General features: G+C 35.3%; 1 protein-coding gene across 8 annotated transcripts in view; it reads right to left on the bottom strand.

The window, feature by feature from the left end:
* Positions 1–16,191, bottom strand: part of DOP1A (DOP1 leucine zipper like protein A) — a 59,350-nt gene that overhangs the window by 16,479 nt on the left and 26,680 nt on the right. For all 8 annotated transcript variants that reach the window (XM_051777914.1, XM_051777915.1, XM_051777918.1 and 5 more), the window contains 10 exons: positions 15,792–16,025; positions 13,525–14,149; positions 10,220–10,494; positions 9,404–9,560; positions 7,059–7,155; positions 5,508–5,767; positions 2,827–4,834; positions 2,610–2,721; positions 1,513–1,695; positions 328–453 (listed from right to left, as the gene is read on the bottom strand). In XM_051777914.1, coding sequence (XP_051633874.1) covers positions 328–453; positions 1,513–1,695; positions 2,610–2,721; positions 2,827–4,834; positions 5,508–5,767; positions 7,059–7,155; positions 9,404–9,560; positions 10,220–10,494; positions 13,525–14,149; positions 15,792–16,025 — 4,077 coding nt within the window. The remainder of the gene's footprint in view (positions 1–327; positions 454–1,512; positions 1,696–2,609; positions 2,722–2,826; positions 4,835–5,507; positions 5,768–7,058; positions 7,156–9,403; positions 9,561–10,219; positions 10,495–13,524; positions 14,150–15,791; positions 16,026–16,191) is intronic.

Raw genomic sequence — 16,191 nt, 5'->3', positions numbered from 1 at the left:
GAAAGAATCAAATGTATGTCACAGACTATCATCACAGACAATGGCTATGTCAAAATTAAGGCAGCTGGCCTCATGAGATTGAAATGATAGTAATTAACAGTCCATCTAGAGACTTGGTATCCCTTACTCTTCTCCTGGAGAATTCAGGAGGATTATCCCATTCTAAAATGGTAGCTCCCTGACAGTACAGTTGCTAATCAGAAATGTAAATGTTGTCCGTATTTCATTGTATTTTTTCCACTGCAATGTCTGAATTTTTTCTTCCTGCTTCTAAATCACTTAAAGTTATTACCACTATTTGAAGTAACCACTGTAGTATAAACATACCTTTGTCCTAGAAGTATTTTTGTTTTGCCTCCTTTCATTCCATACAAATGCAATGGCAGCCATGAAGTGAACACCGTGATTCATTGAAATCGGACCCAAAAGTTCCAGGATCTGTTGCCTCAAATTCTAAAGCGTGAAAGTAGAGCACATACACTCCTTTAGATAAGCACCTCAGCATTATGTTTAAAACAACTAGCTACAAACCCATATTTGGATGGCAACTATCACTAACTTTTATAAAAATGGAATACTACACCAGATAAGCTGAATTCGAATGGGACTTTTTCATATACAGGACATGTTGAATAATCTTTTGAATAATAAAGATTTGGGTAAATTAAAGGAAAGCTGGGATGTGCAGAAAACTTGCCATGTTTAACCAGAATAGAAATGTTTATCTTTTTTTTTTCATGGAAAATAGATAGCATTATAGACCATCAAGAATTATATCCCCATCCTTTCAGTGCACAGGAAACGCTATAGGCAGCACAAATATGACCATGGATGCTGCCTGTGAAAAAACATGGAGTCTTGTTCCTTCAATCTGAATGACAAATGTTGAAATGGATGTAGCAGCAGCATCACAAACAATATCTAAGAATATTCAAATTAACTGAGGAAATCTTATTTTAAAACATTTCAAATTAAATTATGTTTTCCTATTTAATACCATGAAATATAAGTTTGAGCTGATAAGAAGGTGAAACAACATTCTCAGTATTATTTGACTCCTTCTCAGGTTCTCTTTTTTATGATCACTGGCTCACTATCTGCTACAACATTTCCCCATACAGTGACATCATTGTATGGAAAGTGAACGAATAAAGGAACTAGTTCACAAGTGTTCTTATATAGTACTAGATGTTTTAAGAGGAGAGTTCTCTTTTGTCAAGATTTTACATTACTACTGCATTATCTTTTGAGGCGTAAAATGGTGGCTTAAACCTTTTCAGGATGGATTTCATTTTGTTTGCAGTAAACAAAGAGACATTATTGCCTTGAACCAATACACTCAAGCTTAAAAGCAGATTCAACATCCATTTATAAAAGCCTTGTTTGTGGGGTGAGTGAGTAGATGAGGACAAAGGTATTAAAACAAATTCAGAGTTAAGGGAATGGAATTGAAACAATTTTCACAGAGGTATTAATGAACAACTTAAATTATATTATCCCTGATATTCTGACCTTTGTTGACCCAAGATTAATAGTGGTAATGGATGCAGCAGCAGCAGCAGTAGTTTTCTCTGAAGAATCTGCAAGGTGCAGAATGCTCCACAGCAAAGTCACAGAAGACATGATCATATGCAAGATAGATAGTATCCCATTGCGTGCTTCAATCAAGTGCTTCTGATCTACATTAACCAAAAGCTAGTAGATTTTCAGGGGAGAGAAGAGGAGTATTAAATACCCACATAAACAGCATAATTAAAAGAGTGTAAACTGAGACTCAACTGACATGGAAGCTTTAAACCTTAACTCTTTTTCAAAACAGTTTGTCAATCATTCTCATAGTGCTTACAAGTTTTGATTCTGTTAAAATAACAATTAAAGAATCTTTTGACTCAGTTGTGCAATATCAAATGTATTCTGAACATCTGAGGCCTCATGTCTACAGCAATCGGTTTTGTATTGCCTGCCTGTTCCTTTGCAAAACAATTATTTCAGAATTTTAAGTGTAACAAATATTCTAGGTAAAGTTATTTACTTACACAAACAAAAGACACTTTTAGTCATTCTTAAATTAATGGAAGGGAAAGGGGTACAAGAACAGGAAAAAAAGTGTAAAAACAAGACTAAAGAGAGAAAAGGGTAAAAGCTTCTTACAGAATCTGGGCCAAATTCTTAACTGAGACTAGTCTCAGAATATCAGATCTAAAAATATTGCTTGACTTGAAAGACAAATTGTGAATTTACAGAAGGAGTAGAAAGATAATTTTGACATATTGCAAGATAAACACAGAAAGTAATATGATAAGCATCAGCCTGGGAAGCTCCACAAAATAACAGCAGTTTTAAAAAGTGGCATTTTAGAGGTCTGAAAGTGAAGGAGTTCACTCTAGTTATTTCATGGTAACAAAAGAAAAACCAAAAAAACAAAACAACAAAAAAAGTAAGCAAATCTTAAAAGTACAATTCATAGAAAATTGTTTCTCTATTTGAGATGTGCATATTATCAATAAAAACCAAATTTATAGCTAAATTAACATATTTGGTATTTTTCCCACTCAGATTTAATTTGACATGTACTGCATAGGAAACTCTCAGACACCAGATAAGTTTACCTGATGATACTGCGTAGATGGATCCAGGAGGCAGTAATGAATTATTGTTGTGATCCCTTCTAGTAAAGTAAGAACCATATCAGGGGGAGTGACTGATGCCATCCAGAGAGGCCTAAAAGAAGAGATTAATTTTTTTAACGTGGGTTAATCTGATGCTAAAGTAACTCCACCCAATCAAATGTACTTAAAACGGTTACAGAACTCTACATACACATACCTATTATCAGATAATCCAGTTTCATATTTATACTGCTGAATTAAATTATCCAAGTTCCTGCAGAGCTGAAGAGTCACTGAAACAACCACCCTTTGAAGAACTTTTCCCATGTAAGGCAACGTAGAAGTGATAAGGCCAATCCACTGGGGATGCATTTTACAGGCACAGTGCTGGTGTAAAGCTCGTATCACTGCACAGAGAAACATGCCTTGGCAGGTTATTGGCTGGGAATGTAAATACTGAAGAGAAGTCATTGGCTGCTGGGGACCGATGTGCTCCAAGTCTGTTATGACAAAGTCAAACCCCGTTTCATTTTCTTCAGGCACAGTCATTACTCTGTGTTCCAGCACAATCAGCCGCTGAAGTACTTTTAAAAGCTGTGACTGCAGAGTACTGCCATTGTCAAATTCATCTTCAGAAAAATTTATAAGGCTGTCTTCAGAGAAACCTTCTTCTACAGCCACTATGTTTTTTCCAGCTATCTTTTCACTGTGCCATTTCTGTGCACTGAAGATAGAAGACAGCAGACAATGCAGGATCACTTTCTGGACCTTGCACTTGGACAACATGTCTGAAATAAAACTAGGAAAGCCTTTGGCAGAGCTCTCTATCACTTTTGCCAACTCAGCAAAGAGAAGTGTCAGAATCTCTATACTCATCATTTGCATATTGCGGTTTCCTATTAGATCTTGTGAGGTGACTTTCACATGAGTTGGATAGTGGCTCCGCATGTAGTATAAACACAAGGAGATAAGAATTTCTATGTACATAGAGCTCCGAAAGTTATGGTTAGAATCCACTGGGATGTGACTGTAGAAATCCTTGCCCATAACAGATATCCGATGCCTGGCTAGAAGATTCTGGAGCAATGAAAGCTGAGGAGTGTATGCGTTGTTGACACTGGTAGTGGAGATGGCACTTACAAAAGCTGAAGGATTTGTTTTCAGAATTGCTTTAATTGCAGAAAAAGCATACAATGTCCTTGAAGAGTCATACAGCTGGAGATAAAGCAGCACATGTTGATACAGTGGATGGATATTGAAGTTAGGAGATTTTCGCATTCCTGGGGACCCCACATCACTTTCTATTTCTGAAATTTCTCCTTCTCCACAACTGTACCAATTTTCTAAATCAAGACCATCACTAAAAAAGACATTTGTTTGCTTAAGCTTTTCTGTTTGTGATTTCTTCTTCTCTTCATCTTTCTTTTTGGCTATTTTCACCTTAGGTTTTGCACCTGGTTGCTTACCAGCCTCTTTAACGATTGTTTCTTTTTCTGACATTTTTTCTGGTAGCTTTCCTTTAAAGCTGAACTGAATACTACTGTGGCTTCGCTTTCTGGACTTTGATTCAGTGGAAGAAAGAGTGAGATCAGAGAAAGATTGCTGGCTTTCTGCAATACAAGGTGAAGAGTTATTTCTTGAAATTTCATCTCCTAAGCTCTCAAGTCCAGTCTCAGTTGAGGCTGATAGCAACTGTGAGCTGCCATTACTAAGCAAACTACTCTGACTACTTTCAATATTTTGATCATCATTTTTTGCCATCTCTACAGAGTTATCCAAAGAACTGAATTTACATGAAGTATCCTCAGTGTGTATACTATCTTTAACTAGTTCAACTTCTTCTCCGAGACCACTTACAACTCTGCATATAAGATCCGTAACCACTTGTTGCACAATTTCATCAGGTGAGTCTTCTTTCAGAGTCTGAGAGCTATCCTGAGCACTCAGGCTTTCTGTTTCCACTTCATAACTGATGTTGTCTCCAGTAGATGACTGAGAACAGCCTGAGTCAGAACTCTGCAGTATTTCAACTTGATGGTCAGGAAGATCAAAATCAGACACAACCATTGGTATGGTCTCACTGCTGGTACTTAACAAGGAAAGCCTGTCACTCAGAGGGTTGACAGTGAGGCTGAAGTTCTCCATTTCATCCATAGCAAGTTGTTTTTCATTGCCTTCTTTAGGTATAATAAGTTGTCCTTGGTTTACAGGCACATGGGAAAATGCTTAAAGAACACAAAAAAATGTATACACATAAGATTTTGTTCTTCAGAATAAGAATTTAGAAATAAAATTTAGATTTTAAACTCTTATTAAGACTTCAAATTATAAAGACATGGTAAATAGTGTCTTTCCATTTCACAGCAGAAAAAAAATGTTAATATGCAAACAACATATTCATATTAAAAAAGCAAGATTATTTTAGCAGCACACCTTAGCAAAACAACATAATTCTCCCACAAAATATTATGCAGTCTTATCTGCTTTTGTTTTCATACAAAAAGAATTGGTGGTATGCTACTAAAATTGCACAATATGTGCAAACACCTTCAAACCTTATTGGTATGTTTTCAGCCAGCCCCAAGTCACTGATTATGAAAGCATTTCATTTCTTGGTTTAGCTTCAAGCCATATTCCTAATTTCTATCAAGGTTCAGTAAAACATAAGAAAATACTCTGCATTATAACACTTGCATATCATCTTAATTTGAGAACAATAAAACTTCCATGACACTTGAAATAGAAAAAACCCCACACAAATGCACACATAAGCAGTAGCTATTCCAGCACCTGGTTTTTCAAGTTACCCTCAAAAATTTCTGCTGTTTTTAATGGCGCACGTAAACAACAGTCAAAGAAATTATTTAGGAACTTCCTCCAGCCTTCTTGTGTACATACCATCAGCACAGCTAAACTTCTGCATGAACTGCTTTTCATTTTCTTCTTCGGGGTGATTGGGAGATTTAGTCCAGTAACATTCAGCCTGTACTCGCTGAACAGAAACCCGCTGAGTTTTCGGATGGAGAAGGAGTAGAAGCAAAGGTTCAAGAACCCTTGCAATATCATGTCTTTGAAGCACTTGATTTAACCAGGCTTGTCCCACTGACCATGTAGAACCATCCAAGCTATTGAGACTATCCAGCATGATAAACAAAGACCTAGAACAGAAAGATGAATGAATCTAGCAGAAATTCTACACTGCTCACAGAGTAATCCCACTTTAATCTGATATATGACAAATTTTAACATGCCAGTACATACTCCAATGTCTTCTCCATATAAACCAATATTTTCTTTAGAATCCAAACTTTGCAACCTGAAGCTTTATATTTTAGTCTAGTCTAATGAAGAAATGGTCAGGAAGAGCTAGTAATAAGGTCAGTTAAGATATTTGCTCTAATACTAGCAGTTGTATAGTCAGTTCAAATATGTGTAAGGCTTCTAGCATAACAAGCTTTTGTTGCCTTCTGAGTGCTAGCACCATTAAAAAATATACAACTTTAAAAGCCAATTCACAAGGATACATGCAAAAGAAAAGATAACTTATTCAAAGATTTTGTCCTCAAGAACAGAGAGGAGAAATATACTTGACAATTCAGCAGTTCCCGCTGTCATTATTTTCTTTTTTAATAGTTCTAGCGTTTAGAATCCTTTCCAGACTTGGGGAAAAATAATACATATATTAGACTCTGAATTTTACCTACTGTTTTACATCCTCCAGTAGTACATATTCATAAATTTTTAACTGTGCACATAGAATTTATCACTGCTTATGCAATGAGTGATGGTATCAAGCCAAGGAAAGAACAACCTTTTTACTCCACTCCCTACAGCTAAGTATGCATTAGGAAATATAAATAAACACTTTTCCACAACACTTGTGCTAGCTAAGGAAGACAAAACTAGTTCAGAGTCTGGATCATTTAGTCTTTTTTAAAAAGGTAGTCTGATACCAGAACACAAAACAGAAATCCTCTGCTGCTTGCTATAAACGACCTCTTACACAAAACACACAGAACAAATTAAGGAAAAGAACTTTCATATTTTAGCACTTGCTTGCAATTTTGTTCTTAGGTTTTCTTAGTTTTACTGTTACTTTCCATTTCATATAATTCAATTCTGGGTTGGTTTCTCTCTCCTGCTTTTGTTTTTATCAAAACACAGCAAGAACTCAGATACTAGGTTCAATATACACCACTTTGATTTTAAACACAGTGATAGAGTGACCATTCTTTTCCCATTCTTTATAGCTTCCAGAAAAATTTACAGCTTACATAATCATCATGAAAACAGTTTTGCCTAACACAAATTCACTTCTTGTCCTTCTTCCTTGCTCTCACAGTTACACTGTAGTTCTCCAACCTCTAAACACACTGTGTTGCCAGTATAATGTAGTTAAAGATTTTGAAGTAAATTTATTTCAACTGAATCATCCTTGCAATCACCAACCTGTCAAAGGTACGGCCAAAGGAAGAAGATTTGTTAATATGAAGGTCTCTGGTGAGATGCCATAGCACTGCAAACTTAGCATGAGCTTCCATTCTTACTTTCTGTGGACCAAATAATAAGTTAGATCTATCAGAATGTAAGAATTCCTGATAAGAACTGGAAAAATAAAGAGTCATACAGTAGCTTAAAAGATATAATGAAATTATTAAAATTAACTTTTTTGGCTACACATTCAAATACTATTTTCTAATCTTAAAACCAGTAATAGCCAACAATAGGTCTCTGTGAGCAATTTAGTACCATGAAACGATTCTCCCCCATCATGATCTTAAATGACTTAGTTTCAAAGTCTAGCTTGAAAAAAGTTTTAGAAATTTTAAAAGTGTGGTAGCTTGAACAATACTTATTTTACTTTCACAAATTACACAATTCTGTTTTCAGTGAGGTTATCTTGGCACTAAAAGATATCATGAAGAAATGTGCAAGCTTTTCAATATGAAAACTCAAGCAAAAAGAGACAGAGAAAAGGCAGAGAAAGAAGAAAAAATATTAGCTATAGCATCTGGAATGATGGCATTAAACACAATACACATGGCAATAAGGGAATGAAAATAAGTTGGTTAGAAAGAGATAAGAATTTTCTAGCTAGATACGTTGTAGACAAGAGTTCTTCAAATTCAGCTCTGGAACTTTGAATTTTATTTGGACAAATAGGACATGCTTACTGCCCAAAGGACTTCTAATAACTAGTAATAATATATAGAACATTCATAAAATTATAGAATATCCTGAGTTGGAAGGGACACACATGGATCATCGAAGTCCAGCTCCTTATATTTAACGGTAAAAACAGTCCAAAGTAACAACTGTTATGTCTATCTCTTTACTGGGGCTGATCAAGGCAAAGAGGTATTCCTGCAAGGCTGCAAACAACAGTAAATGTCATGCTGTGGTTTGAATACATGGATACAATAGACAAGGAAGCTACTAAGCAGTTGTAGGGGTGAACAAAGCACAGCAATCAGGACAATTACACTGAATATAACATCAAAATTTCTTTCAAGTACAATAAGGGCTTAAACTAAATTACTAGACTATAAGCAGAGACAAAAGGACAAAGATTTTCACCTGTTTGTTCTTAAAATATATTGTTATAGGGAATGAGCAATAGGTGTTTAACCAAAATGAGACAAAATTAAAAACTGTTAAAACCACTGTGACAGTTTGGAATACTTCCAGACTTCATTTACATCAATACAACTTCAGAAGCTTTGCAACAGCTAATAAAACTAGTATCTGCCATAATAACGAAAACTTTAAGTAAAAGCTACGAAAATTACAGAAAGGACACAACACAAATCACATTAGACAAAAACTAAAAACAAGTAAAGCAAAACCACCACCCTACACCAGAAACAAAAACCAAGAGAGACAGCAGCATTCTAGAAAGTAAAGCAAACGTCACTTGTATTTAGAAAAATATGCTTCTCACAGGTAAATAACCCACAACACTGCTGCAAATATATACAGTTACACGAAACAATACACTAACATCTGCTGAATAGAGTGAAAATACCAATTCTCAAACACATACAGATGACTCCCTGTGAGCCCTTCCAATCCATGCTGGGAAGATGTAAGAAATTACTGTTTTCACAGGAAGGTTGGCAGAAATGAGCGAATACCACATCCACAGTCACAGCAGTTCACAGACCCGCCTAATAAGTGAAACTAAAAATCACCACCAATTTGAACAATACAGCAAGCTGTGAACAGCAGTGACTGACAGAGTGGCTCACATTCACTTTTGCTGACCTGGTAACTCTGGTAGAAAGGCAAAAAGGTAACTGCTTCTGAAGTCACACAACCCTGTGTTGCTACCATTGTGTGTAACCATTCATTCTGTTGAGGCTGTGAAAACAACTCATGGATCTAAAATTTAAAGCACTACAAAGGCCTAAACTCAAATGTCAAATTGATAGTCTCTATGTGAAATAAATTTCTAGGTGAGGAAAAAAATTAAAGTATCTGTCACAACAAGAAGAACTCTTACTAACAACAGCAAAAGCTAAGCATGTGCTTTATATACTGGGAAGCATAGCATAACTTTTGATAAGATATGAAGTCTCCTACATAAGTCTATTGCTGAATGCTGAAAAATTTCCTTTGTCTAGCATGAAACTAGAGGCTCATCACAGAGCTAAAATAACATTTGAAAATATGCAAGGCAACATTTTTTCAGTTTTGAAGTTATTTATACCCCCATCTCAAGGGACAAGTCCTTTTTCTACATATATTTCTATAGTTATATACTTAATTGTTTTTTTAGTAAATATATGAACAACTTGCCTTGTCTCTGTGAGTCAGCTGCTGACTAATAACATCTTCACAAATGCTAGAAGATGGAACAAGGTTGTGCAGCTGGTAGAAGAGCTCCACACTCTTCTGATGATGCTGAGGAGTTCCATCACCCAACTGGTCCCAAAGAGTTAAAGCTATATGCTTTGTACATGAAAAGTTGCAAGAGACACAAGTGAATGACTATCATGTCTTGTTTTACTCTAGACTACATTGATCTCTATGCAATGACAGGAGACACTACATTTGAGGACACTCTGTGACCAAGAGGCAATCTGTAAAATGGTTCCTTTTGTATGAACAGAAGAAACTGTTTTAAACAATGCAATTACTTGCTACACAAAAATTTCCTGTTAAGAGTCAGAACTCTTATGTATCTCTAGAAATAAATTTTCATTGAAATACAGTTAACTACATAATATACTCTGCTGCTGATTATCTTTTGTAAATGATCTCTTACATAAATTACACAAATGCAAAGATTGGTGTTTAGCAGTCCTACATTATGCACATCTCAGTTTTTACCTTTGCTGATAAACGCTGCTATTCAATCAGGTTTTGTTTATATGTTTAAAATATGCATTTAAACACGGATTTTTACTCATGTGGTCAGTAAGAGAATCGCAGCAGGAAAACTTACTGTGTATTTTCATTTAGATTTTAACACAGGTCACAACTGATATCAAAACATTCAGCAAGAAAATCTGGTTTACCACACCAAGGATGGCAAGGGGGTCAAGACTTATCTTTGCCAGAAAGGTAAAGAAGTATAAAGAAAACAGCAATGAGATACTGCATCTTACCTTGAAGAAATCTGTCTTTTCAGCCATATATCTCAGATTGCCTTGAGTAAGAGGAGGTCTGATGACAACAGCCACTCTTCCCTGGTTAGGACTAAGAGGCTGAGCAGTTTCCACACTGTTCAGATTTTCTCCAGTGACAAGAGCAACAGATTGAGTCAGTCCAACCAAGTCCATCACAAGGGAAATAGTAACACCCTGAACACTGAAATCACTTGCTTGCTTGCAAGCATGCATTAAAGTCTGTAGCCACAGTGGAGGATGTACTTGTTCACAGTCTGAAATAAAAATCACAGATTACATATTCATTTAACGTTTTAAATATTATGGATTTTCCCTCTTATATCCCCTAACTATATGCACAATTGTCTTTTCTCTTTCATATTTTAATCTGTCCATTGTGTGGGATTAGGAAAAGGTATGCAAGAGAAAAAATTCCTGATGTATCTTTAAGATAATACAATTAAGAATGCAATACTGTATCACTTCAAACACTTAGTAACCAAAAATGAATAGAAAATTTTGAAAAGAAAGAGAAAAATAAATTCTATAGAAATGCATCCAGATGATTTCATGCTTTAGGCAAAACTGAACTTTTAGTAGTTTGTACATCCTTACATTCACTTTCCTCCTTCTCAAAAGTCTTGACCAGCAATCAGATCTTAATACTGTAGTTCTTAGTCTGAAACAATTCTGTGGTATATTCTATAGATATATAAAAATACCTAGGACATTATTATATATTATCTTATATATTATAATATACATATAGATAGAATTATTTACATATATAAACTAAGTTTAAACTGACAAAAACCCAGAGATTTTCCTGACAACACTTTAAAAGTTTCTGTGAAAATTGATGTTTTGTGTGCAGAAACTTGATCCTACAAGACCATATTCTGTTTTCACTGTAGGTGGTTGTTTTCCTCTTCTTACTGTCCCCTCACTTAATGTCATACTCTGGCTTGACAGTGGAAGTGCCTTTCTCTGAAGTGTGCAGTCAACTCCCCAAGTGAATATTGCACCCTTTTCTTTTAGAGATACCAAAGTAACTTCTCTTAAAACTTCAAAAAGACTGTATTGACTGTGTTCCTAAAAAGGCAAATGCTGCTAGAATCAGACACAAGTGAAGAAGTGTTATTTAACAGGAAAAAATACAGCATCTATTTGGAATCAAGTGAAGAACAATGCAATTTCTAATTTATATCCACAGTAGTTAATTTTGAAATATAAACTGAAGCCTAAATACTCCTAACAATTCCATGCAGTGTTCTAGAGTTTACAGGTATAACCACTGTTCTCAGTTTCACTCAGTTCCCTTTTTAATTTCTTCAATTAAAGATAGCTGAGAAATTAAGCATACAGCAAAATTTAAGCACAATTATGTTCTATCAATATCAGATTATTTTGGCTCCTTCAAATAAACAGACTGATGACTCTCCAGGGTGATTAAGAGCAATTGGGTCACACCACTAATGGAACCCATCAAAAACATGCTCCAAATTTAGGAACTCTTCAATAAAAACAACCTCTTCTGCAGTATAAAAACCCATATCAATAGATAGGATGGTGTGAGTATTACAGTAACTATCTTCTTCCATTCTGTTCCACTGGAATTCTGTGTTCCAGGAAGTAGCACTCCGGGACAGCTACACAGCCCCATTCCCCTCAGTATTCCCATATGCCCTGCCATCCTGTGCAACAAATGTTTATATTTGAAACACAATTCTTCCCACTGATTTTACCCACCTACAATTTATGCTTATTCCTCAAACTTACACCGTTTAATAGACTGTAAATAGGACATCACAAATGGGAAGGTTCAGATGATGAACAAGAAACACAAATCCAAGACATTTAACAAAAAGTAAAAAGGACTCCTAGAATTACTGCCTTCACACGAGGCACATACTACTCAAGCTCTAGAGGCTTTCTGCTCTGTGGTGGGCAAGGCAGCGATAATCAAAAGTGCTACATGCACAAACAGGTCAGAAGCAAACAGCTGACTTGTAAAATATTTTTAGCCTTTAGACACAACACTCATTTGTAGGCTGATAGTTTTTGGGAAAAATAAATAAATAAAAATTCACATTTCCAGGGTCATATCCTGAGACAGATCTCTTACAAAAGGTAGCAGATCTTTAGCATTGTAATACCCTTAATTAATAAACAGTTACAACCAAGTTGCCTTCAACTGACATAAATACTTGATATGTCTGGATGTTATAAAGTCAAATATGTGCTCTGCTCCTGGCTGTGTAATGAAGAGGTATACACAACATATCTTAAAGACCACAGAAATAGAAGCAGTAGTCAAATTAACATGCTTGTTTCCAAAAGCCAAAAAACTACTCATCTCCAAACACTGCCCACCCCTTAGCCTTGAATAGATCTTGAAAATTGTGGATAGGAAACAAAAAGCTGCAACCATGAAGTTTCCTCAAAAGAAAATAAAATCACAGAAGATGACTATGACAGTAGCCAAAATTATTGTAACTATTTCTTGCATTCTCCAAGTATATCCACCATGACATCATTTTAAGGAGCAACTCTTAAACTGCAGAACAAAAATAGAACAAAAAAGTGGAACTGTAAATTGAAGACTACAAACTGTAAAACTAGACTGTCCATCTAGAACATCCCATTTTACAGTAACCCCTAGCTGTCAATGTTTAAATTACATCTTTATCCGTATCTGAATGGTTTCACCTATCTGTGAACACATCCATACTTCACAAATCTCACCATTTTTATTTTGTTTACTAATGCAACTGTAGCCTGAAGAACTTTTTGCAAAAACTGTTCCTTTAATGGGAGTAAAGTAGACTTAATGCATTTCTTATCTGGTATGATTTTCATTAGACAGCAGCTTACAATTTCCATGTATTGCCAAAGTGATCAATGTGCACATCTATCTAAAATTGCTAAAATGAAGCTACAAATGTACTTGATGTGAGCTGTGGCCATTACAAAATATTACAAAGAAAACATCGTGGATTCATACAGTAAAGAAGAACATCTGACAACCCCAATTCTACTCTCAGGCTTCAGTTTGCATAATTTATATTTGTCACCCCAATATTGATTGGTATCAAATCCCATGCCAGCAATATTCTTAAAAATCTATGAGAAAATAATTTAGTTTCCAAAAAGCAAACCAATTGCTACAGAAGAAAACTTGCATTTCTGAGAACAGCAGCAAACAGCAACACACACAAAGCATGAATACTATTACACTAATTTTTTTGGGGGGGGGGAGGGGGAATAAAAATTAATATCTTAAGATAAATAAGAGTGCAGCTTACCAACTTCAGGCTTCCCAGGATGTAATTCCGAAGTACGGTTTCCTTCAGCAATGTAAACGGGAAAGCTTGAACATTCAAGATACAGTTGACAAGCAGCAATAAAGGCAGGAAGGTATTCTTTTGGTGGTGTTTTCTTGTTTGTTTGCTTTACCTTAGCATCATCTTGTGATTCTCTGTCCCGTTTTGTGCTCTGTCCTTGCACTGTAGTGAGGTCCACTGGAAGCTCTGCCCCTAAGGGCTGAGACAAGGAATTACTCTGAATGATATACAGGTTGATAAATCTGGTTAAAAACTGTTGGACATACTCCAAACAGCACTGCATTGCAGTCTTTTGGATCGTTTTACCACTACGAGTTGCTGCCCCCTGTGTCATTATGGAAGGAGGCTGTACAATGGTCTCCTCGGATCCCACAGTTGATGCTGTCTCAGTCTCTGAGGATGTGCTACCAATAATAGGAATGCCAGGTGCACCCTGACCTTCATTCAGTGCTCTGTCAATGTCATCAGTTGTATCTGCCTGGTATTGTACAAACTCAGTGAATCCACTTTCCGATGATCGACTGCTTGGAGGATTTTCACCATCTTCAAACACATCATTAGGATTTTCAAGCGAAACTGATGGCACCTGAGTGAAATAAAAGTTTAATGACTGTTCAAAATGGGTTATTTCAGTCTTAGTGAGAAAATATTTATTTGCATCTGCATCTGAAAGCAAAAAGTTTATTCCACGGTATTAAATCTATTAATATAAATGTATTTTATGCAAAATGATGTTTGGTGCTTCAGTAAGCCTGCCAGACCAAGCTAACAATAAAAAAAATGCTTATCAAGCAAAATGTTTTAAATATTATTGCTTTTAACCTTTTCTTCATATCATAATCATGTCTACTTTATTATGAAAGAATGCTGAAATGTGTAGGCACAAGGTATAATTAATTTATACAGCATCATAAACCAAAAGATTCATACATCAAAGAAAAACCCTCACTTCAGCAGAAAACAGGACACTGAACTATGTTGCATATAGTCATTTTAGCTAGCAAGATTGTATTAATACTTTAGATTTTAGCATGTTTACAAAAGGACAAGATATTTATTTGTTAATCTGCTAATGCTGCAGTCATAAAGGAGTAACAAGTGCTTGTAGGCAAAGGAGACAAAAAAGATGTCAGCCAAGAAGAATGGGAAGATGTGAGAGACTATGAAAAAGTATACGCTTCACTGATCATCCTTTTGAAGTTCTCGCCGTACAGGTAAATAATCACATGAAATATGAAATTATTTTTACCTAATGACTGTCTAAATACAGTAGAAGAACCACAACTATCAAAGTTTTGTCTCATTTGGAAGGCACAATCAGCATAATTTAACAGAACAACTACAAGTTGCCAAAACACCTTAGAAAGTGAACGGTGGAGCTGTAATACAAGAATAAAATCTTTCATAAACTAAAAACATTTTTCCCATTTCCACATGTATAGTAATAAAGTCAGCTAAATTTATCAGTAAAATGTATGCTCTCCAACTTCTATTAATTGTGTATGGAATCTTAATTTATAGCTATATATATATGGCACAACTTTAACTAACCAGCATCTTTCTTTTTGTATACCAATCCCCAGATCTGGAAGATGGGTATTTTGTTCAAATACAGAGTTATAATTATGAAAGAAGACATAAAATTTTAATTTAAAAACTACTAATCATTTGCAACTAGAAAGGATATAAGTCATCTCCTTAGAAATGAGAAAGAAGGGTTGTTCCAGAAACAACATTTCTTCATGACTCATTGTGTGCCTTAATTCCCTTGTTTCTTTTATTTCTTTATTAAATGATTCTAAGAACTTAAAAGTGGCAGTAAAATAAGTGCTGGGCATTAATCCAATGCACATAAATTGGGTAAAAAGAGAATTTCAGTATGACTAATATGTAACCAAAATGGTGAATTCTTTTGAGTGCAGTTATTCTACTTGATCAGACATGTGAAGCGCATTAGAAACTTTAATTGATTAATTCAATCTTAGGCCCTGATTCTGAAGTGATTTATACATGTTTAATATCAAATCTGGATAAAATTCCTTAAGAATCAAGATATAGTATCACAACTACAATTTCTTTTGATGATCTAAGTTTCTCATGTATTGTTGTACATTAAACTAAAATCTAATTAAAAAATTGTAGATGGTTCAGCACTGACTTAGAAAGCCTGCTTTTCTTTTCCACAGAAGAAGTATTTTTCCCAAATGCTGCAAAACTTAATTGGTTACCTTTTTATTTTCCCATTCTTTGATGGAGCTGCTGTGTCCACTAGGAAGCTGCAGGATACCATCTGTACCAGCAGATAGCAACGGAGGCTGAACCTTACTAAGGATCTTCGAGCAGAGTCTCAGAGAATCAGTAAGCTCAGACAAATGCAGAGTATTAAGGTGGCTTGTCAATGCAGAAATCATCCTGAGCAACAGCTGAGGCAAGTGTTCTGTCTGTATCTCAATGTAAGTCTCCTAACAAAGGAGTAGTAAAAAACTCAAATTGTAACACCAAATTCCACCCTAAGGTACCTACCATTTGCTTAATTGTATTCTAAACATATGGACCACGGAAAAAGGAAAATTAATATCTTAATATCCAAGAATAAGAAATGCATGCTTTACTAAAAATATTTAGAAA

The sequence above is a fragment of the Manacus candei genome, unplaced genomic scaffold (assembly GCF_025592945.1).
Source record: "Manacus candei isolate 608988 ecotype Guabito, Panama unplaced genomic scaffold, ASM2559294v1 h1tg000011l, whole genome shotgun sequence".
Taxonomy (NCBI): Eukaryota; Metazoa; Chordata; class Aves; order Passeriformes; family Pipridae; genus Manacus; species Manacus candei.
The sequence above is the reverse complement of the archived record's forward strand: the minus strand, read 5'-3'. Positions and strand labels throughout refer to the sequence as shown.